The sequence below is a fragment of the Rattus norvegicus genome, chromosome 11 (genome assembly GCF_021556685.1).
Source record: "Rattus norvegicus strain SHRSP/BbbUtx chromosome 11, alternate assembly SHRSP_T2T, whole genome shotgun sequence".
NCBI classification, from domain to species: Eukaryota; Metazoa; Chordata; class Mammalia; order Rodentia; family Muridae; genus Rattus; species Rattus norvegicus.
In genome coordinates, this window is record NC_141544.1 from 95,311,393 (window position 1) to 95,336,713 (window position 25,321).

General features: G+C 40.4%; 2 protein-coding genes across 7 annotated transcripts in view; both read left to right on the top strand.

The window, feature by feature from the left end:
- The window catches only part of LOC134481033 (immunoglobulin lambda-1 light chain-like), a 422,701-nt gene that overhangs the window by 122,042 nt on the left and 275,338 nt on the right, over window positions 1–25,321 (top strand). Inside the window, exons 1-2 of one of the 5 annotated variants that reach the window (XM_087577386.1) lie at window positions 10,638–10,757; window positions 10,881–11,180. The exons of the other annotated variants lie outside the window; for them this stretch is intronic. Coding sequence (XP_087433512.1) covers window positions 10,712–10,757; window positions 10,881–11,180 — 346 coding nt within the window. The 5' untranslated portion in view covers window positions 10,638–10,711. Of the gene's footprint in view, window positions 1–10,637; window positions 10,758–10,880; window positions 11,181–25,321 lie in introns of those variants that run through there. 5 annotated transcript variants of the gene reach the window in all.
- Window positions 1–25,321, top strand: part of LOC148002700 (immunoglobulin lambda-1 light chain-like) — a 404,510-nt gene that overhangs the window by 100,371 nt on the left and 278,818 nt on the right. The gene's annotated exons all lie outside the window — the stretch shown is intronic.

A 25,321-nucleotide genomic window follows, 5' to 3' on the forward strand; every position in this document is an offset into this window, starting at 1 on the left:
ATACCCATAGGCATACAAGAAGCCTACAGAACTCCAAATAGATTGGACCAGAAAAGAAACACCTCCCGTCACATAATACTCAAAACACCAAAAGCACGAAATGAAGAAAGAATATTAAAAGCAGTAAGGGAAAAAGGTCAAGTAACATATAAAGGCAGACCTATCAGAATCACACCAGACTTCTCGCCAGAAACTGTGAAAGCCAGAAGATCCTGGACAGATGTCATACAGAACGTAAGAAAACAAAAATGCCAGCCCAGGTTACTGTACCCTGCAAAACTCTCAATTAATATAGATGGAGAAACCAAGATATTCCGTGACAAAACCAAATTTACACAATATCTTTCTACATATCCAGCACTACAAAGGATAATAAATGGTAAAGCCCAACATAAGGAGGCAAGCTACACCCTAGAAGAAGCAAGAAACTAATCGTCTTGGCAACAAAACAAAGAGAAGGAAAGCACACAAACATAAACTCACATCCAAATATGAATATAACAGGAAGCAATAATCACTATTCCTTAATATCTCTCAACATCAATGGCCTCAACTCCCCAATAAAAAGACATAGATTAACAAACTGGATATGCAATGAGGACCCCGCATTCTGCTGCCTACAGGAAACACACCTCAGAGACAAAGACAGACACTACCTCAGAGTGAAAGGCAAGAAAACAACTTTCCAAGCAAATGGTCAGAAGAAGCAAGCTGGAGTAGCCATTCTGATATCAAATAAAATCAATTTTCAACTAAAATTCATCAAAAAAGATGAGGAAGGACACTTCATATTCATCAAAGGAAAAATCCACCAAGATGAACTCTCAATCCTAAATATCTATGCCCCAAATACAAGGGCACCTACATACGTAAAAGAAACCTTACTAAAGCTCAAAACACACATTGCACATCACACAATAATAGTAGGAGATTCCAACACCCCACTCTCATCAATGGACAGATCATGGAAACAGAAATTAAACAGAGACATAGACAGACTAAGAGAAGTCATGAGCCAAATGGACTTAACAGATATTTATAGAACATTCTATCCTAAAGCAAAAGGATATATCTTCTTCTCAGCTCCTCATGGTATTTTCTCCAAAATTGACCATATAATTGGTCAAAAAAACGGCCTCGACAGGTACAGAAAGATAGAAATAATCCCATGCGTGCTATGAGACCACCTCGGCCTAAAACTGGTCTTCAATAACAATAAGGGAAGAATGCTCACATATACGTGGAAATTGAACAATGCTCTACTCAATGATAACCTGATCAAGGAAGAAATAAAGAAAGAAATTAAAAACTTTTTAGAATTTAATGAAAATGAAGGTACAATATACCCAAACTTATGGGACACAATGAAAGCTGTGCTAAGAGGAAAACTCATAGCGCTGAGTGCCTGCAGAAAGAAACAGGAAAGAGCATATGTCAGCAGCTTGACAGCACACCTAAAAGCTCTAGAACAAAAAGAAGCAAATACACCCAGGAGGAGTAGAAGGCAGAAAATAATCAAACTCAAAGCTGAAATCAACCAAGTAGAAACAAAAAGGACCATAGAAAGAATCAACAGAATCAAAAGTTGGTTCTTAGAAAATCAACAAGAATGATAAACCCTTAGCCAGACTAACAAAGGACACAGAGAGTGTGTCCAAATTAACAAAATCAGAAATGAAAAGGGAGCCATAACTACAGATTCGGAGGAAATTCAAAAAATCATCAGATCTTACTATAAAAGCCTATATTCAACAAAACTTGAAAATCTGCAGGAAATGGACAATTTCCTATACAGATACAAGGTACTGAAGTTAAATCAGGAACAGATAAACCATTTAAACAACCCCATAACTCCTAAGGAAATAGAAGCAGTCATTAAAGGTCTCCCAACCAAAAAGAGCCCAGGTCCAGACGGGTTTAGTGCAGAATTCTATCAGACCTTCATAGAAGACCTCATACCAATATTATCCAAACTATTCCACAAAATTGAAACAGATGGAGCACTACCAAATTCCGTCTATGAAGCCACAATTACTCTTATACCTAAACCACACAAAGACCCAACAAAGAAAGAGAACTTCAGACCAATTTCCCTTATGAATATCGATGCAAAAATACTCAATAAAATTCTGGCAAACCGAGTCCAAGAGCACATCAAAACAATCATCCACCATGATCAAGTAGGCTTCGTCCCAGGCATGCAGGGATGGTTTAATATACGGAAAACCATCAACGTGATCCATTATATAAACAAACTGAAAGAACAAAACCACATGATCATTTCATTAGATGCTGAGAAAGCATTTGACAAAATTCAACACCCCTTCATGATAAAAGTCCTGGAAAGAATAGGAATACAAGGCCCATACCTGAACATAGTAAAAGCCATATACAGCAAACCAGTTGCTAACATTAAACTAAATCGAGAGAAACTTGAAGCAATCCCACTAAACTCAGGGACTAGACAAGGCTGCCCACTCTCTCCCTACTTATTCAATATAGTTCTTGAAATTCTAGCCAGAGCGATCAGACAACAAAAGGAGGTAAAGTGGATACAAATTGGAAAAGAAGAAGTCAAAATATCACTATTTGCAGATGATATGATAGTATATTTAAGTGATCCCAAAAGTTCCACCAGAGAACTACTAAAGCTGATAAACAACTTCAGCAAAGTGGCTGGGTATAAAATTAACTCAAATAAATCAGTAGCCTTCCTCTACACAAAAGAGAAGAAATAAGCCGAGAAAGAAATTAGGGAAACGACACCCTTCATAATAGACCCAAATAATATAAGGTACCTCGGTGTAACTTTAACCAAGCAAGTAAAAGATCTGTACAATAAGAACTTCAAGACTCTGAAGAAAGAAATTGAAGAAGACCTCAGAAGATGGAAAGATCTCCCATGCTAATGGATTGGCAGGATTAATATAGTAAAAATGGCCATTTTACCAAAAGCAATCTACAGATTCAATGCAATCCCCATCAAAATACCAATCCAATTCTTCAAAGAGTTAGACAGAACAATTTGCAAATTCATCTGGAATAACAAAAAACCCAGGATAGCTAAAACTATCCTCAACAATAAAAGGACTTCAGGGGGAATCATGATCCCTGAACTCAAGCAGTATTACAGAGCAATAGTAATAAAAACTGCATGGTATTGATACAGAGATAGACAGATAGACCAATGGAACAGAACTGAAGACACAGAAGTGAACCCACACACCTATGGGCACTTGATTTTTGACAAAGGAGCCAAAACCATCAAATGGAAAAAAGATAGCATTTTCAGCAAATGGTGCTGGTTCAACTGGAGGTCAACATGTAGAAAAATGCAGATCGATCCATGCTTATCACCCTGTACAAAGCTTAAGTCCAAGTGGATCAAGGACTTCCACATCAAACCAGATACACTCAAACTAATAGAAGAAAAACTAGGGAAGCATCTGGAACACATGGGCACTGGAAAAAATTTCCTGAACAAAACACCAATGGCTTATGCTCTCAAGAATCGACAAATGGGATCTCATAAAACTGCAAAGCTTCTGTAAGGCAAAGGACACTGTGGTTAGGACAAAACGGCAACGAACAGATTGGGAAAAGGTCTTTACCAATCCTACAACAGATAGAGGCCTTATATCCACAATATACAAAGAACTCAAGAAGTTAGACCACAGGGAGACAAATAACCCTATTAAAAAATGGGGTTCAGAGCTGAACAAAGAATTCACAGCTGAGGAATGCCAAATGGCTGAGAAACACCTAAAGAAATGTTCAACATCTTTAGTCATAAGGGAAATGCAAATCAAAACAACCCTGAGATTTCACCTCACACCAGTGAGAATGGCTAAGATCAAAAACTCAGGTGACAGCAGATGCTGGCGAGGATGTGGAGAAAGAGGAACACTCCTCCATTGTTGGTGGGATTGCAGACTGGTACAACCATTCTGGAAATCAGTCTGGAGGTTCCTCAGAAAATTGGACATTAAACTGCCTGAGGATCCAACTGTACCTCTCCTGGGCATATACCCAAAAGATGCCCCAACATATAAAAAAGAGACGTGCTCCACTATGTTCATCGCAGCCTTATTTATAATAGCCAGAAGCTGGAAAGAACCCAGATGCCCTTCAACAGAGGAATGGATACAGAAAATGTGGTACATCTGCACAATGGAATATTACTCAGCTATCAAAAACAATGACTTTATGAAATTTGTAGGCAAATGGTTGGAAGTGGAAAATATCATCCTGAGTGAGATAACCCAATCACAGAAAAACACACATGGCATGCACTCATTGATAAGTGGCTATTAGCCCAAATGCTTGAATTACCCTAGATGAATAGAACACATGAAACTCAAGACGGATGATCAAAATGTGAATGCTTCACTCCTTCTTTAAAAGGGGAACAAGAATACCCTTGGCAGGGAATAGAGAGGCAAAGATTAAAACAGACACAGAAGAAACACCCATTCAGAGCCTGCCCCACATATGGCCCATACATATATAGCCATCCAATTAGACAAGATGGATGAAGCAAAGAAGTACAGGCTGACAGGAGCCGGATGTAGATCGCTCCTGAGAGACACAGCCAGAATACAGCAAATACAGAGGCGAATACCAGCAGCAAACCACTGACCTGAGAATAGGACCCCCGTTGAAGGAATCAGAGAAAGAACTCGAAGAGCTTGAAGGAGCTCGAGACCCCTTATGAACAACAATGCCAAGCAACCAGAGCTTCCAGGAACTAAGCCACTACCTAAAGACTATACATGGATTGACCCTGGACTCTGACCTCATCGGTAGCAATGAATATCCTAGTAAGAGCACCAGTGGAAGGGGAAGCCCTTCGTCCTGCTAAGACTGAACCCCCAGTGAACGTGATTGTTGGGGCAAGGGCGGCAATGGGGGGAGGATGGGGAGGGGAACACCCCTAAATAAGGGGAGGGGGAGGGATTGGGGGGATGTTTGCCCGGAAACCGGGAACGGGAATAACACTCGAAATGTAAATAAGAAATACTCAAGTTAATAAAAAAAAAAAAAAGAATTCCAGACATGGGGCTGGAGAGATGGCTCAGCGGTTAAGAGCACTGACTGCTCTTCCTAGAGGTCCTGAGTTCAATTCCCAGCAGCCACATGGTGGCTCACAACCATCTGTAATGGGATCAGATACCTTCTTCTGATATGTCTGAAGACAGGTAAAGTGTACTTATATGTAATAAATAAATCTTAAAAAAGAAAAAAAAGAGAGTTCTCTGGTAGAATTTATGGGATCACTTACATATACTAACTATCATATCATCTGCAAATATTGATATTTTGACTTCTTCCATTCTATTTTGTATCCCATTGCCTTCCTTTTGTTCTCTGATTGCTCTGGTTAGGACTTCAAGTACTATATTTAATAGGTTGGGAGAGAGTGGGCAGTCTTATTTAGTACTGGATCGTAGTTGGATTGCTTAAATATTCTCTCTACTTAGTTTGATGTTGGCTACTGGTTTTCTGCATATTCCTTTTACTAGATTTAGGTATAGGACTTGAATTCCTGAACTTTCCAAACTTTTTAATATGAAGCGTGTTTGAATTTTGTCAAATGCTTTCTAAGCATCTAATGAGATGATCATTTTTTTTCTCTTTGCGTTTGTTTATATAGCGGATTGCACTGATGAATTTCTGTGTATTGAAACATCTTTGCATCGCTGGGATGAAGCCTAGTTGATAATGATGGATGATTATTTTGATGTGACCTTGGATTTGGCTTGTGAGAATTTTACTGAGGTTTTTGTACCAATATTCATAACAGAAATTTGCCTGACATTCTCCTTCTTTTACGGTCTTTGTGTTGTTTACGTATAAGCTTAATTGAGGCTTCATAAAAGGGATTGGATAGTATTCCTTCTGTTTCTATTTTGTGGAACACTTTGAAGAATATTGGTATTAGATCTTCTTTGAAGATCTGATAGAATTCTGCTCTAAACCCATCTGGTCCTGGGGTTTTTGTGGTTCAGAAACTTTTGATGAGTTCTCCAGGTTCATGTGTAGTGAAGGATGACATTGGTGTGGATCAATTTGAAGAGAAGCCATTGGTCCTGCCAAAGCTTGATGCCCCAGTGTAGGGGAATGTCAGAGTCGGGAGGTGGAAAGTGGTGAGTGGTTGGGTGGGGGAACACCCTCATAGAAGAAGGAGGGGGATGGGATAGAGGGTTTATGGATGGGAAACTGGAAAAGGAGATAACATGAAATGTAAAAAATATCCAATTTTAAAAAAGAACACATTAAATAAAAAAAAAAACACAAGCCACAGAGCCTTGAAAATTGACCTCTTTTTTTTCCACCCTTTTCTTCCCTTGAGCTGGTAGAGTGAGTAGTCCGTACTTTAGATGGTAGGGTCATTTTTTGCTTGTTCAGAAATGACCTAATAGAGTTGTATGTCTTTGTAGATTAGAAGACTCAAGAATTAATTTTCTCTGTAAACTTAAATGTAACCAGGATGTAGTAATCTGGCAAAGCTGAGCTGTTACAGTCTAGGCTGGCCACAAAAAAAAAAAAACAACAAAAAAAAACAAAAACAAAAAAAAACTTAGCTGTCTCTTTAAAAATAATAACTGGGATTTCTGGAATCAATGGACTCTCAAAGCAGCTTCTACCTCCATTTCTCTTTACTCTGTCTGTCATGGATGCGAGTCATAAGGCCTTTAGAGGGAGGATTCTCAAAGGTTTGTCACAGATTCACTGCTGACCTGGCCTTTCTTTCTGGCCAAATTGCAGTAAAAGGAGAAACAATTTCTACATCTCTGCTATTCATGAGACGCTTTCCTCTCAGCTTACAAGAGGGCCTCTTTGTACTAACCAACTGAAATGAGCCAATCTCATCCCTGGCTCTTGTGCCGAAACCTGAAACACATCAGCTCCAAGCATCATGCCCGGGTCCATGTCAATTAAGTAGCATACCCAAAACATAACACAAATAAGGATCTAGTTTCCTGCACAAGACACTGAAATTGAAATAAATAAAGATTACAGCAAACTGGGAGATATGCTTATTCTTCTCTGACATATTTTTTCTCACCTCAAAAAAGATTTTAGGAAAATTATGTAATTTTTGGCATATTGAAAGGGGGGGCTCTGGCACAGGGGCCTCTCCAGGGTGATCTAGTGATCTCTGGCCCAGCTACGTGTGTGGGTTCGAGTGAGGTGGAGAGAACTCAGGCAGGGAGGTGGGACTGCTTACCCTCCCTCAGCTGGTGGTTCTGCTCCTTTCTTTCCTTCTGCTTTGGTTTCCCAGCCAGGCTGAGCCAGCAGAAGCATGCATAGCCCTGATGGGTGCAGGGGAGCTTCTGGTAGTCACTGGGGGAGAGCAGATCTCTTCCCACAAGCGACGGAGTTGTTACAGCTCTTATGACAGAAGTTTTCAGACAATGGAAAAATTCCTGCACACCTTTAATTCTGAACACAATACTTAAATACAGTTTTTGGGTGCATCAGTGTCTGACAACAGCTACTTCTTATTGGTTCAGAATGAGAGCTTGGAAAGACCTCATCTACATATTTGGGAGTGTGGTCCTGTTTCTATGACTGATGAGTATGACGTGTTCTTATCTTGTTTGATAGTATTTGGTTGAAAGTCGATTTTATTCGATATTGGAATGGCTACTCCAGCTTGTTTCTTGGGACCATTTGCCTGGAAAATTTGTTCCAGCCCTTTACTCTAAGGTAGATTCTGTCTTTGTCACTGAGGTATGTTATCTCTATACAACAAAGTGCTAGGTCCTGTTTTCATATCCAGTTTGTTAATATATGTCTTTTTATTGGGAAATTGAGTCCATTGATGTTAAGATATATTAAGGAAGAGTGATTGCTACTTCTTGTTAAATAACAGAGTGTTGTTAGAGGTGCAATTACGTTTGTGTGACTCTCTTCTTTTGGGTTTGTTGCTAGAAGATTACTTTCTTGTTTTTTCTAGGGTGTAATTTCCCTCCTTGTGTTGGAGTTTTCCATCTATTATCCTTTGTAGTGCTGGATTTGTGGAAAGATATTGAGTAAATTGGATTTTGTTATGGAATATCTTAGTTTCTCGATTTCTGTTAGTTGAGAGTTTTGCTGGATATAGTAGCCTGGTCTGGCATTTGTGTTCTCTTAGTGTCTGTATGACACCTTTCAAGGATCTTCTAGTTTTCAAAGTTTCTTTTGAGACATCTGGGGTAATTCTTATATGTCTGCCTTTATATGTTACTTGACCTTTTTCCTTCACCTACAATAGTCTTTCTTGGTTTTGTGCATTTGGTGTTTTGACTATTATGTGATGGGATGAATTTCTTTTATCATTCAATCAATATTTCTGAAGAATTCTCATGCCCATTAGATGACAGTGCTGATCTGGTCTTGAGATGACAGAGCACCGGGCAAGTCCAAGTCATTGAGAAACTACTACTTTTTTCCACACACTTGCACAAGTATCAATGCCATGGATGGTTACATTTTGTTCTTTCCTGCTCCTTGGTCCCACAGGCCACATGAGTAGTGAACTCACAACTAGACTCCATAATTCATCCTTAATTCCAAAGGAGAATTGGACAGGAGCAATATATTTTTCAACAAAAGCATGCACTATTTTCATGGACAGTATCTACATAGCATTGAAAAGATCCTCAAAAATAAATATTTTTAATTTTAATAATGTAGTCTCAGGATATAAACGTTATTATCTTCTTCTCTATTGATAGGTTCCCACAGTGCTACACATGCTCAACTGTTAGACAGAGGCTTCTTTTACAATGAAGATTTCACAAGCTATGTTTTCACCATTTCTTTTTTTTTTTATAATGGATACCATTTAATTGGGGTTGGCTTACAGGTTCAGAGGTTCAGTCTATTATCATCAAGGTAGGAGCATGGCAGCATCCAGACAGACATGGAGCTGGAGGAGCTGAGAGTTCTACATCTTCGGAAGGCCAATAAAATACTGGCTTTTAGGCAGCTAGGACGAGGGTATTAAACCCCACACCCACAGTGACACACCTAATCCAGCAAGGCCACATCTCCTAAGAGTGCCACTCCCTGGACCAAGCCTAAGAAACAATCACATTCCGCTCCCTAGCCCCCATAGGCTTGTTCAAACACATGAGTCTAGAGGGCCATACCTAGTCATAGCATATTTTAGTCTAACTCCCGAAGTCCTCATAGTCTATAGCAGTCTCAACAATGTTAAAAGTCCAGAGTTCAAAGTCTCTTCTGAGATTCATCTAATCACTTAACTGTAATCCCCAAAGCAGGTCAGGAAACCAGCTGGGCAAACTCCAAACTCTGCATCTCCATGTCTGATGTCTAAGCCGTCTTCAGATCTCCACTCCTTTTTCATCTTTGTTGACTGCAACAAAGTTCTTTCTCCTGCGCTGGTTCCACTCCCTGTTAGCAGCTTTCCTCAGCAGATATTCCAGGACTCTGGCATCTTTAACATCTTGATCTCCAAGGCAACCTCAGCTTCACAGCTTCTTGTTCCAATACCTAGGAGCCATACCTGATCTTCTAGGCTCCTCCAAAGAGCTGTGTCACTTCTAAAGCTCTGTCCTCTGTAGCACTCTAGGCTCTGGTTGGCTCCACTTGACTGCTGCTGCTGTTCTTAGTGATCATCCCATGGTACTGGCATCTCCAATATACTGGATATTCTGCTGCAACTAGGCTTTACCAATAGCTCCTCATAGGCTCTCTTCATGGTGCCAAGCATCAACTCCTTTGCATGACCCCTTCAGTCCTGGGCCATCAACTGCAACTGAGGCTGCACCTTCACCAATGGCCTTCCATGGCCTCTCACAGTGCCAAGCCTCAGCTGCTCTTCATGACCCCTTCATGCTTCAAAACCAGTACCACCTGGGTGACACTTACACATTACACATTACCAAGTACAGCTGCAGCATGAGGCTATCTCTGGAACACAGCTTCTCTGTGCTCTCAGAAAACACTTCTCAGAAGATTTCTCAGTAGACCACCTCAGTGAAGCTGGTCACTTCTTAACCAGCAACTTCTTAGTTCCAGCTAACCAGCATCAATTGTCCCAGTAATCTCCCATATTCTTAATTCTATCGTCAGAGCCACATGGCCAAGCCGCAGAGTTCTGTTGCTTGCTATGTGCTGGAAAGTGCTCCCTTGTTTTATTATCACTAGCTTTCTCTGTTTTCACCATTTCTTCAGCACTAATATGTAGAAAGCAGATGATAAACTATATATTGACCATGTTTGTAGTGTGTGTGTGTGTGTGTGTGTGTGTGTGTGTGTGTGTGTCTGTGTCTGTGTCTGTGTTTGCAAGAACATAAATGAGTCTGGGTATTTGAGAAGGCCAGAAAATACATGTAATTCTCTCAAGTGATAATTACAGGATGCTGGATGCTCTGAGCTGTCATATACCAGACAACAGAACAAAGTTGCACTGAGGTGTCATGGTTAAGGACTTCTTTATGCCCCAAGTCTGCTGCTGTTTTCCATTCATTTTCACATTTCTATGACATGCCACTTGGTGGAGACATTACTCCCATATGTAGTCTCACAATTTCTCAGTCAGTCCCAGTTTTAAATAAAGGAGTAATTTGTACATCCACAGGAAGACTGTATTTGCATAGAGCCAGCATCCATGTAGAATCTTAGAGACATATAAGGAGGGCTGCCTACCTATAGCTTGTTCACTGTACTTAGGAGGCAAAATTTGAGTGTTTTCACCATGACATGGACTCTACTATTCCTTGCTGTTCTTCATCACTTAACAGGTGAATGGGTTTAAGGAATTATTGGACTGTAATTGTTTGTTTGTTTGGGATGTTTGGCCCCTAGTTTTTACTGTGGATGGAATGACCTTGTTCTAACTGATTTTTATTATTTTCTTCTTATAGGGTCATGTGCCCAGTTTGTGCTTACTCAGTCAAACTCTATGTCTACGTCTCTAGGAAGCACAGTCAAACTGTCTTGCAAGCGCAGCACTGGTAACATTGGAAGCAGCTATGTGTACTGGTACCAGCAGCATGAGGGAAGATCTCCCACCACTATGATTTATGATGATGATAAGAGACCAGATGGAGTTCCTGATAGGTTCTCTGGCTCCATTGACAGCTCTTCCAACTCAGCCTTCCTGACAATCAATAATGTGCAGATTGAAGATGAAGCTATCTACTTCTGTCAGTCTTACAGTAGTGGTATTAATCACAGTGATGTGAACCATGGAGGAAGTAAGACAAAATCTCCCCAGAGTACCAACTGTGAAATCTATTGTGAAAAGAACTATTGCTGTTTCAAGTCCTCAGTAAAAGACTTAGGGTTGCCAAATCATATATTCCTTTAGGTTCACTGCAAGATTCTACATTCTGTCCATTTATGGATGACTGACCTCCTTTTAACTTTTGATTCAAAACGTGATGTAAATGGTTGAAAACAGGAATTTTAAAAGGCAATACTACTACCACTTTGCATCAGATTTCTTTACACATGTGAGGTTTTCAGCATCATCTCTGGCCATGAGTCATTTGCATATTTTTATTTTTTCCCTCCATTGTGGCATGACTAACTTTCTATAGTGCTAAATGTATCTGCAATATGGGAAACAACACACTTGGGAAAATCAACTGTGGTAACAAATATGCTGCTAAGAAGACTGTGATTTAGATTCTTACTGGATCCACTATGATTCCAGCCCCCACTAAATTGGGGTCGTGTACCAGGATGGAATTAATGGCTCTTCCTGCTTCTATGTGCCTGGATGCCAAGGCAAGCATTGTGGCTTGAAATTGAATGACAGCATTTCGGATCCCTGCATGAATGAGGCTATAGTTTAGCAGTGTAAGAGGCCAGAAAAGGCTGTAGGTGAAGACACAACCTCAATCGGAGTTGATAGCCCAATATTAAAGGGGTCATGAAAAGAAGCTGTGTATTAACACCGTGAAGAGAGCCATTAAGAGACTATCGATGAAATCTAGTTGCAGCAGAAGACCCCAGCACATTGGAGATGCCTGTACTGTGGCACGACCAAGAACAGCAGAAGCAGTGTAGTGAAGTCAATCAGATCCTTGAACGCTGCAGAAGTCAGACCTGGAGTAGTGAACCAAGTCCTTTGAAGGTGTTCAGAAGATCCTATGTATATTGCAGACATTGGAAAAGGAAGCTGTGAAGCTGAAATTGCCACAGAGACCCCCGAGATGTTAGAGGTCAATGAGCCCTTGGATACCTACTGAGGAAATCTTCTAACAGGGCATATAATGAGAACAACAGAAAGAATTATGTTAGAGTCATCGAAGCAGAAAGAACTTTGAATATCTTAAGAGTTCTTTGAGACTAGACATGAAAATGCAGAGTTTGGAGTTGGCACACATTAGACTTTTCGTCTGCTCTTGTTCATTGTTTTCTGACTATGACATTTTGTAATTGTAATGTACACCCTGGGGTTTTGAAGGTATGTGATTTGATTTTTGATAGTTAAGTGATTAGATGAATTTCAGAAGAGACTTTGAACTTTAGACTTTTAACATTGTTGAGACTGCTAAAAACTGAGTGGACTTTTTAACTTGGACTAAAAGTATTTTGTATTGTGCTGTGGCTAAGTAGGGCCCCAATAGATTGATGTGCTTGAACAAGCCTCTGGGGACCAGGAAGTAGAATGTGGTAGTTCAAATGTGCTTAGCTCGGGGAGTGGTAGAGTTAGGAGGTATGGTCTAGCTGGAGGAATTGTGTCACTGTGGGCTTTGTGACCCTCCTACAATGACCTGAAATCCAGTCTCCTGCCTGCCTTAAGATCAAGATGTAGAACTTTCAGCCCACCTGGCTCCATCCCTGCCTTTACAGTCTGATGTCTCCTCCCACATCGACGATAATGGACTGAACCTCTGAACCTGTAGGCCAATCCCAGTTAAATGTTCTCCTTTAGAGGAGATACCTTGGTTATGGTGTCACTTTACAACCATGGAAATACAAACTAAGACAGGGGGCTTACCCTGAGTCTGTTGTCTGCCTGTGAATCCTAACTGGTCTGCATTGCCTGGCCAAATGGAGAAGCGAACCAAGCCCTTTGAAGTAGTCCAGGATATCCTTAGTAGATCCTAGACATTGGAAAGGAATGTGGTGGAAAGGGGATGGAATATGTACCCAGTGCTACAATGACTGGAGGTGCTATGATGGTTTATTTACACAGGAGAATCCCTCTTAGAGGCATAAGGATGAGAATTTATTTCCCTAGGTATCTGTACCCAACTCCTAAGTGAAACAGTAGCACTGAATTCAAGTGTCTATTTTGGTGAGAGGGTCATATTCTAGTGAGGACAAAGCCTGGGTTATCCAACTGTATAAAATATCCAACTGTGGACTATAATGAAATTTAAGGCTGCACTTGCATACATTTACATACAGTGGTTATGCAAATGTGTAATAGAGCTTTTCAATCCCATGAAGTATCCTTGATGTCTAAAGCTCTGAAAGGCAGACCAGTGGAATGATGAAAGGTGACAAAGAATGCTCAGTGAAAGAATCAAAGAAATTTTTTTTCTAGTCTAATTCTGTGATGGAAATTTTTGTTTGGATAGTGGACAGGTACATAAAATATATTTGATATTGAAAGGGATTTCATACCAATTTCCTACCCTGACACTATAGAAGTTCCTTGAGTTTGTATCATGTCAAATAAAGGAATCAAGCTGCTCTTCATCCACAAGTATGTCATTTGTGGAAAAAGAATGTAAAACCTTGCTGGGAGCTCCGTGTTCTTTCCTTCTTATTTAGGTTGGTGCCACTTAAAGAGGTGCATTTGTGTGATCTACCTTCTTCATGAAGAAACCTGACATAAATGAATGAATTGATATGTAAGAAAAATACTGGCTTAATCTGCATGAGGTGAGCTAGCAGAGAGAAATTCCTTTTTCATTTTTTTTTCTAGCAAAAGTTGAGCTGTCTGTAGAGCTCTGGAGAGTAAACACAGATCTTTTAGAATTTCTTCTAGAAGCTGTCCAGAGAAAGCTGTCTGAAGTGTGAACACAGCTCTTCTAAAATGATTTCTATCAGCTACCCTGACAGAACTGCTTTAAGCGCTAACACATCTTTTTTTCAATTTATTCTGGCTTGCTTATTTTGAGCAGAAAACACAATAATTACTTTCAGATAATCCGAGAATTTTTTTCTAGCAGATTTTCTGACTTTGATTAGAAAATTCATAAACTCTCCAGAGAGATTTTGGAAGTTTTTCTAGAATGAGAGAGCTTCTTGTAGTGGGAAGTTGTTTCGGGAGAGTGCCCCAACGTGCAGGTGTTCAGCAGAGACCTGAGAAGGGGCAAAAGAATGGGGGACAGGAGGCACAAAGAAGGAGAGCAAGTTGATTGTCTGATCAATTTCTCAAATTTTGTTTCCTGGCAGTGGCTTATAAAGACAAGGAAGTGGGAAGGCCATGCACAAAGGGCCCAAGACCAATTTCACTACTGTCACTACCCTCCCATTGTTCTTTTGGTTTCTACAACCTTAAACCTCAAATCAGGTGTGCTGATAAGAACAGATAACTGGCCAGATTTTTCAGAAGTTGTAAGTGGCTTGACATTCCGGAAACATTCCTGAGACAGAGGGTGTGTATGTGGACTTGGCTCCAGGCAGGAGAAAGCTATCTCAAGCAGGAGTCTATTTTGAGCAGACTTCAGAGCCAGTAGCTATCAACAAAGAGCTGTCTTGGGAGCAATATTAAGCAGATTACAAAGCTGTCTGTTTGGGCCAATTACATGACTTTGAGTCATTCCACTGCAAAACAGGCTCCAGAGGTTTCAGAGGTTCGAAGCCAGCACTGATCTAACTTCCCTTCTCTGATGGCAAAAATGCATGGTCCAACCAAAAGTCGACATACAGATTTTCAAAGGAGTGATAAAAGAAACAGTCTGATGCAGCTATGACACTTATGAACTACATCAAGACCAGCATGTCACAATAACCCTATGGATGCTATAGTGGAACATATACATTGGGAGTAACCAATATCACTCTAATTGTATTTCAAACCTATTCAATAAATGATAGTCTATGCCTGGTACTGGAAACTAGGCTAAGAACTTAGGGCTTGTGAATCATTATTAGAGGAGAATATGTAGCCACAAATTTACTAACCCAGTATAATCCTTAACAACAATTTATTAACATTTATCTGTACGCCCACAGATGAATGTAAACTTCTTCCCTCATCAACGAAAATTATCTTTACTAAAGGGAGAGACCACTACAAAATATCACAACCAATCAAAATACAGATTCATGGATTGCACCCCTAGTGGCAACATCTATAAGTCACTTCCTCACTTAAATTTCAAAGAACATTATGGTAGGCAAGTTACACAGACTATAAGGTAAGAATATCAGAAAATTGATATGAAACTGTGTCTCTAATCCCCATCAAAATACCAATCCAATTCTTCAAAGAGTTAGACATAACAATTTGCAAATTCATCTGGAATAACAAAAAACCCAGGATAGCTAATACTATTTTCAACAATAAAAGGACTTCAGAGGGAATCACTATCCCTGAACTCAAGCAATATTACAGAGCAATAGTGATAAAAACTGCATGGTATTGGTACAGAGACAGACAGATAGACCAGTGGAACAGAATTGAAGACCCAGAAATGAACCCACACACCTATGGGCACCTGATTTTTGACAAAGGAGCCAAAATCATTCAATGGAAAAAAGATAGCATTTTCAGCAAATGGCGCTGGTTCAACTGCAGGTCAACATTTAGAAGAAACAGGCAAATCGATCCATGCTTATCACCCTGTACAAAGCTTAAGTCCAAGTGGATCAAAGAACTCCACATCAAACCAGATACACTCAAACTAATAGAAGAAAAACTAGGGCAGCATCTCGAACACATGGGCACTGGAAAAAATTTCCTGAACAAAACACCAATGGCTTATGCTTAAAGATCAAGAATCGACAAATGGGATCTCATAAAACTGCAAAGCTTCTGTAAGGCAAAGGACACTGTGGTTAGGACAAAACAGCAACCAAGAGATTGGGAAAAGATCTTTACCAATCCTACAACAGATAGAGGCCTTATATCCAAAATATACAAAGAACTCAAGAAGTTAGACTGCAGGGAGACAAATAACCCTATTAAAAAATGGGGTTCAACTCGAAATGTAAATAAGAAACACTCAAGTTAATAAAAAAATGGGGTTCAAAGCTAAACAAAGAATTCACAGCTGAGGAATGCCGAATGGCTGAGAAAAACCTAAAGAAATGTTCAACATCTTTAGTCATAAGGGAAATGCAAATCAAGACAACCCTGAGATTTCACCTCACACCAGTGAGAATGGCTAAGATCAAAAACTCAGGTGACAACAAATGCTGGCGAGGATGTGAAGAAAAAGGAACACTCCTCCATTGTTGGTGGGATTGCAGACTGGTAAAACCATTCTAGAAATCAGTCTGGAGTTTCCTCAGAATATTGGACACTGAACTACCTGAGGATCCAGCTATACCTCTCTTGGGCATATACCCAAAAGATGCCCCAACATATAAAAAAGACACATGTTCCAGTATGTTCATAGCAGCCTTATTTATAATAGCCAGAAGCTGGAAAGAACCCAGATGCCCTTCAACAGAGGAATGGATACAGAAAATGTGGTACATCTACACAATGGAATATTACTCAGCTATCAAAAACAATGACTTTATGAAATTCATAGACAAATGGTTGGAACTGGAAAATATCATCCTGAGTGAGGTAACCCATTCACAGAAAAACTCACATGGTATGCACTCATTGATAAGTGGCTATTAGCCCAAATGCTTGAATTACCCTAGATGCATAGAACACATGAAACTCAAGACGGATGATCAAAATGTGAATGCTTCACTCCTTCTTTAAAAGGGGGAATAAGAATACCCTTGGCAGGGAATAGAGAGGCAAAGACTAAAACAGAGAGAGAAGGAACACCCATTCAGAGCCTGCCCCACATGTGGCCCATACATATACAGCCACCCAATTAGACAAGATGGATGAAGCAAAGAAGTGCAGGCAGACAGGAGCCGGATGTAGATCTCTCCCAAGAGACACAGCCAGAATACAGCAAATACAGAGGCGAATGCCAGCAGCAAACCACTGAACTGAGAATAGGACCCCCGTTGAAGGAATCAGAGAAAGAACTGGAAGAGCTTGAAGGGGCTGGAGACCCCATATGAACAACAATGCGAAGCAACCAGAGGTTCCAGGGACTAAGCCACTACCTAAAGACTATACATGGACTGACCCTGGACTCTGACCTCATAGGTAGCAATGAATATCCTAGTAAGATCACCAGTGGAAGGGGAAGCCTTTGGTCCTGCTAAGACTGAACCCCCAGTGAACGTGATTGTTGGGGGGACGGCGGCAATGGGGGGAGGGTGGGGAGGAGAACACCCATAAATAAGGGGAGGGGGAGGGGTAAGGGGGATATTTGCCCAGAAACCAGGAAAGGGAATAACATTCGAAATGTAAATAAGAAATACTCAAGTTAATAAAAAAATAAAAAAAATAAAAAAGAAATATCAAAAGATCCTCCCGTAAAGTATCAACAACATGATATAATAAATGTGATCTGAACAAGAACAATACCAGTAGATTTGCCAAACTGTATGGGAAATAACCCATGAGGATCTGAATACTACAAAGAGAAGTATTAGCAACTAAAGATAGCTAGGAGCATGAAAGGTGATCTTCTTGAGTAAAGAGCACAACACCTAATTGTCCAGCCAAATTGTAACCTCTAAAAATGCATACCATACACCATTAGCAATATACAAATTGAACAAGTTATATTGAGGGATATAAATGTATTTATAAATATGCAGGAAATAGCAATTAGTAAAAGAAGAAGAGTAAGAAGAAGAGGGAGATGAAGTTGAAGGAGATCAGAGAGTGTTATCTGGGAGTATTGGGAGGGAGGAAAGGAAGAAAATAAATGAAACTAAAGGGCAACACTTAATAGACTCAAAAGGTTTTATAAATATATGTGTGTATATAACAATAGTTATAATAGAGGTCATCAATTTAAGGAGTCAGGGAAATTAGAAGTTAAGCGGGGGGGCTGGGGATTTAGCTCAGTGGTAGAGCGCTTACCTAGGAAGCGCAAGGCCTTGGGTTCGGTCCCCAGCTCTGAAAAAAAGAACCAAAAAAAAAAAAAAAAAGAAGTTAAGCGGGAAGAAATTAAGGTAAAATAATATAAATATTATGCTTATATATAATATTCACAAAAATGATAAAGTAATATTGAAATGCCTATTGCATTATGACTTATTGATTTACTACTGTTATGCTTATATGCAACTAAATAAACACTCAGTGACTCATTATTTGAATAAAAATAGTAATTAAAATGCCATTTAATATGTGGTAAATTTATTCATTATTCCCCATTGAAACTATGGATGCGTCTTCTTAATTCTAAGGCCACAGTTAAACTATTCCCTCTTTTGTTGGTGGGATTGCAGACTGGTACAACCATTCTGGAAATCAGTCTGGAGGTTCCTCAGAAAATTGGACATTGAACTGCCTGAGGATCCAGCTATACCTCTCTTGGGCATATACCCAAAAGATGCCCCAACATATAAAAAAGACACGTGCTCCACTATGTTCATAGAAGCCTTATTTATAATAGCCAGAAGCTGGAAAGAACCCAGATGCCCTTCAACAGAGGAATGGATACAGAAAATGTGGTACATCTACACAATGGAATATTACTCAGTTATCAAAAACAATGACTTTATGAAATTCGTAGGCAAATGGTCGGAACTGGAAAATATCATCCTGAGTGAGGTAACCCAATCACAGAAAAACTCACATGATATGCACTCATTGATAAGTGGCTATTAGCCCAAATGCTTGAATTACCCTAGATGCCTAGAACACATAAAACTCAAGACGGATGATCAAAATGGGAATGCTTCACTCCTTCTTTAAAAGGGGAACAAGAATACCCTTGGCAGGGAATAGAGAGGCAAAGATTAAAACAGAGACAGAAGGAACACCCATTCAGAGCCTACCCCACATGTGGCCCATATATACACAGCCACCCAATTAGAGAAGATGGATGAAACAAAGAAGTGCAGGCAGACAGGAGCTGGATGTAGGTCTCTCCTGAGAGACACAGCCAGAATACAGCAAATACAGAGGTGAATGCCAGCAGCAAACCACTGAACTGAGAACAGGACCCCCATTGAAGGAATCAGAGAAAAAACTGGAAAGCTTGAAGGGGATCGAGACCCCATAGGAACAACAATGCCAAGCAACAAGAGCTTTCAGGGACTAAGCCACTTCCTAAAGACTATACATGGACTGACCCTGGACTCTGACCTCATAGGTAGCATTGAATATCCTAGTAAGATCACCAGTGGAAGAGGAAGCCCTGGGTCCTGCTAAGACTGAACCCCCAGTGAACGTGATTGTTGGGGGGAGGGCGGCAATGGGGGGAGGATGGGGAGGGGAACGCCATAAATAAGGGGAGGGGAGGGGAGGGGGGATGTTGGCCCGTAAACCGGGAAAGGGAATAACACTCGAAATGTAAATAAGAAATACTCAAGTTAATAAGTTAATAATAAAAAAAAAAAAATATTCCGCTGCCGCTGCAGAGAGCCCCTGGGCAGCACCCCACGAGCGAACCTGAGCCTCGGGACCACAGGTAAGACCAAATTTTCTGCTGCAAGAAAGCTGCCTGGTGAGCTTGGGACACACGGAAGCAGAATTTCTCTAGGAGGCACGGTCTGTGTTTACCGGAAGTCCCACACCCGCGGATCCCGGACCGCAGCAGCTCTCTGCTCCCAGACCCGGTGAGAGAGAGACCCAACCGCCTGGTCAGGTGGGCACTCCTGAGGCTGCAGAGCGGAAGAGATCACCAACACTGCTCACCCCTGCCCACATCCCTGGCCCAAGAGGAAACTGTATAAGGCCTCTGGGCTCCCGTGGGGGAGGGCCCAGGAGCAGCGGGACTTCTGCGCCTGAGACACCGCCGGAACCTGAAAGAAACAGACCGGATAAACAGTTCTCTGCACCCAAATCCCGTGGGAGGGAGAGCTAAACCTTCAGAGAGGCAGACAAGCCTGGGAAACCAGAAGAGACTGCTCCCTGCACACACATCTCGGACGCCAGAGGAAAAAGCCAAAGACCATCTGGAACCCTGGTGCACTGAAGCTCCCGGAAGGGGCAGCACAGGTCTTCCTGGTTGCTGCCGCTGCAGAGAGCCCCTGGGCAGCACCCCATGAGCGAACCTGAGCCTCGGGACCACAGGTAAGACCAAATTTTCTGCTGCAAGAAAGCTGCCTGGTGAACTCAAGACACAGGCCCACAGGAACAGCTGAAGACCTGTAGAGAGGAAAAACTACACGCCCGAAAGCAGAACACACTGTCCCCATAACTGACTGAAAGAGAGGAAAACAGGTCTACAGCACTCCTGACACACAGGCTTATAGGTCAGTCTAGCCACTGTCAGAAATAGCAGAACAAAGTAACACTAGAGATAATCTGATGGCGAGAGGCAAGCGCAGGAACCCAAGCAATAGAAACCAAGACTGCATGCCATCATCGGAGCCCAATTCTCCCACCAAAACAAACATGGAATATCCAAACACACCAGAAAAGCAAGATCTAGTTTCAAAATCATATTTGATCATGATGCTGGAGGACTTCAAGAAAGACATGAACACACTTAGGGAAACACAGGAAATCATTAATAAACAAGTAGAAGCCTACAGAGAGGAATGGCAAAAATCCCTGAAAGAATTCCAGGAAAACACAATCAAACAGTTGAAGGAATTAAAAAAGGAAATAGAAGCAATCAAGAAAGAACACATGGAAACAACCCTGGATATAGAAAACCAAAAGAAGAGACAAGGAGCTGTAGATACAAGCTTCACCAACAGAATACAAGAGATGGAAGAGAGAATCTCAGGAGCAGAAGATTCCATAGAAATCATTGACTCAACTGTCAAAGATAATGTAAAGCGGAAAAAGCTACTGGTCCAAAACATACAGGAAATCCAGGACTCAATGAGAAGATCAAACCTAAGGATAATAGGTATAGAAGAGAGTGAAGACTCCCAGCTCAAAGGACCAGTAAATATCTTCAACAAAATCATAGAAGAAAACTTCCCTAACCTAAAAAAAGAGATACCCATAGGCATACAAGAAGCCTACAGAACTCCAAATAGATTGGACCAGAAAAGAAACACCTCCCGTCACATAATAGTCAAAACACCAAATGCACAAAATAAAGAAAGAATATTAAAAGCAGTAAGGGGAAAAGGCCAAGTAACATATAAAGGGAGACCTATCAGAATCACACCAGACTTCTCGCCAGAAACTATGAAGGCCAGAAGATCCTGGACTGATGTCATACAGACCCTAAGAGAACACAAATGCCAGCCCAGGTTACTGTATCCAGCAAAACTCTCAATTAACATTGATGGAGAAACCAAGATATTCCATGACAAAACCAAATTTACACAATATCTTTCTACAAATCCAGCACTACAAAGGATAATAAATGGTAAAGCCCAACATAAGGAGGCAAGCTATACCCTAGAAGAAGCAAGAAACTAATCGTCTTGGCAACAAAACAAAGAGAATGAAAGCACACAAACATAACCTCACATCCAAATATGAATATAAAGGGAAACAATAATCACTATTCCTTAATATCTCTCAATATCAATGGCCTCAACTCCCCAATAAAAAGACATATATTAACAAACTGGATACGCAACGAGGACCCTGCATTCTGCTGCCTACAGGAAACACACCTCAGAGACAAAGACAGACACTACCTCAGAGTGAAAGGCTGGAAAACAACTTTCCAAGCAAATGGTCAGAAGAAGCAAGCTGGAGTAGCCATTCTAATATCAAATAAAATCAATTTCCAACTAAAAGTCATCAAAAAAGATAAGGAAGGACACTTCATATTCATCAAAGGAAAAATCCACCAAGATGAACTCTCAATCCTAAATATCTATGCCCCAAATACAAGGGCACCTACATACGTAAAAGAAACCTTACTAAAGCTCAAAACACACATTGCACCTCACACAATAATAGTGGGAGATTTTAACACCCCACTCTCATCAATGGACAGATCATGGAAACAGAAATTAAACAGTGATGTCGACAGACTAAGAGAAGTCATGAGCCAAATGGACTTAACGGATATTTATAGAACATTCTATCCTAAAGCAAAAGGATATACCTTCTTCTCAGCTCCTCATGGTACTTTCTCCAAAATTGACCATATAATTGGTCAAAAAACGGGCCTCAACAGGTACAGAAAGATAGAAATAATCCCATGCGTCCTATCGGCCCACCACGGCCTAAAACTGGTCTTCAATAACAATAAGGGAAGAATGCCCACATATACGTGGAAATTGAACAATGCTCTACTCAATGATAACCTGGTCAAGGAAGAAATAAAGAAAGAAATTAAAAACTTTTTAGAATTTAATGAAAATGAAGATACAACATACTCAAACTTATGGGACACAATGAAAGCTGTGCTAAGAGGAAAACTCATAGCGCTGAGTGCCTGCAGAAAGAAACAGGAAAGAGCATATGTCAGCAGCTTGACAGCACACCTAAAAGCTCTAGAACAAAAAGAAGCAAATACACCCAGGAGGAGTAGAAGGCAGGAAATAATCAAACTCAGAGCTGAAATCAACCAAGTAGAAACAAAAAGGACCATAGAAAGAATCAACAGGACCAAAAGTTGGTTCTTTGAGAAAATCAACAAGATAGATAAACCCTTAGCCAGACTAACGAGAGGACACAGAGAGTGCGTCCAAATTAACAAAATCAGAAATGAAAAGGGAGACATAACTACAGATTCAGAGGAAATTCAAAAAATCATCAGATCTTACTATAAAAACCTATATTCAACAAAATTTGAAAATCTTCAGGAAATGGACAATTTCCTAGACAGATACCAGGTATCAAAGTTAAATCAGGAACAGATAAACCAGTTAAACAACCCCATAACTCCTAAGGAAATAGAAGCAGTCATTAAAGGTCTCCCAACCAAAAAGAGCCCAGGTCCAGACGGGTTTAGTGCAGAATTCTATCAAACCTTCATAGAAGACCTCAAACCAATATTATCCAAACTATTCCACAAAATTGAAACAGATGGAGCCCTACCGAATTCCTTCTACGAAGCCACAATTACTCTTATACCTAAACCACACAAAGACACAACAAAGAAAGAGAACTTCAGACCAATTTCCCTTATGAATATCGACGCAAAAATACTCAATAAAATTCTGGCAAACCGAATTCAAGAGCACATCAAAACAATCATCCACCATGATCAAGTAGGCTGCATCCCAGGCATGCAGGGATGGTTTAATATATGGAAAACCCTCAACGTGATCCATTATATAAACAAACTGAAAGAACAGAACCACATGATCATTTCATTAGATGCTGAGAAAGCATTTGACAAAATTCAACACCCCTTCATGATAAAAGTCCTGGAAAGAATAGGAATTCAAGGCCCATACCTAAACATAGTAAAAGCCATATACAGCAAACCAGTTGCTAACATTAAACTAAATGGAGAGAAACTTGAAGCAATCCCACTAAAATCAGGGACTAGACAAGGCTGCCCACTCTCTCCCTACTTATTCAGTATAGTTCTTGAAGTTCTAGCCAGAGCAATCAGACAACAAAAGGAGATCAAAGGGATACAGATCGGAAAAGAAGAGGTCAAAATATCACTATTTGCAGATGATATGATAGTATATTTAAGTGATCCCAAAAGTTCCACCAGAGAACTACTAAAGCTGATAAACAACTTCAGCAAAGTGGCTGGGTATAAAATTAACTCAAATAAATCAGTTGCCTTCCTCTATACAAAAGAGAAACAAGCCGAGAAAGAAATTAGGGAAACGACACCCTTCATAATAGACCCAAATAATATAAAGTACCTCGGTGTGACTTTAACCAAGCAAGTAAAAGATCTGTACAATAAGAACTTCAAGACACTGAAGAAAGAAATTGAAGAAGACCTCAGAAGATGGAAAGATCTCCCATGCTCATGGATTGGCAGGATTAATATAGTAAAAATGGCCATTTTACCAAAAGCAATCTACAGATTCAATGCAATCCCCATCAAAATACCAATCCAATTCTTCAAAGAGTTAGACAGAACAATTTGCAAATTCATCTGGAATGACAAAAAACCCAGGATAGCTAAAACTATCCTCAACAATAAAAGGACTTCAGGGGGAATCACTATCCCTGAACTCAAGCAGTTATTACAGAGCAATAGTGATAAAAACTGCATGGTATTGGTACAGAGACAGACAGATAGACCAATGGAATAGAATTGAAGACCCAGAAATGAACCCACACACCTATGGTCACTTGATTTTTGACAAAGGAGCCAAAACCATCCAATGGAAAAAAGATAGCATTTTCAGCAAATGGTGCTGGTTCAACTGGAGGGCAACATGTAGAAGAATGCAGATCGATCCATGCTTATCACACTGTACAAAGCTTAAGTCGAAGTGGATCAAGGACCTCCACATCAAACCAGACACACTCAAACGAATAGAAGAAAAACTAGGGAAGCATCTGGAACACATGGGCACTGGAAAAAATTTCCTGAACAAAACACCAATGGCTTATGCTCTAAGATCAAGAATTGACAAATGGGATCTCATAAAACTGCAAAGCTTCTGTAAGGCAAAGGACACTGTGGTTAGGACAAAACGGCAACCAACAGATTGGGAAAAGATCTTTACCAACCCTACAACAGATAGAGGCCTTATATCCAAAATATACAAAGAACTCAAGAAGTTAGACCGCAGGGAAACAAATAACCCTATTAAAAAATGGGGTTCAGAGCTAAACAAAGAATTCACAGCTGAGGAATGCCGAATGGCTGAGAAACACCTAAAGAAATGTTCAACATCTTTAGTCATAAGGGAAATGCAAATCAAAACAACCCTGAGATTTCACCTCACACCAGTGCGATTGGCTAAGATCAAAAACTCAGGTGACAGCAGATGCTGGCGAGGTTGTGGAGAAAGAGGAACACTCCTCCATTGTTGGTGGGATTGCAGACTGGTAAAACCATTCTGGAAATCAGTCTGGAGGTTCCTCAGAAAATTGGACATTGAACTGCCTGAGGATCCAGCTATACCTCTCTTGGGCATATACCCAAAAGATGCCTCAACATATAAAAGAGACACGTGCTCCACTATGTTCATCGCAGCCTTATTTATAATAGCCAGAAAATGGAAAGAACCCAGATGCCCTTCAACAGAGGAATGGATACAGAAAATGTGGTACATCTACACAATGGAA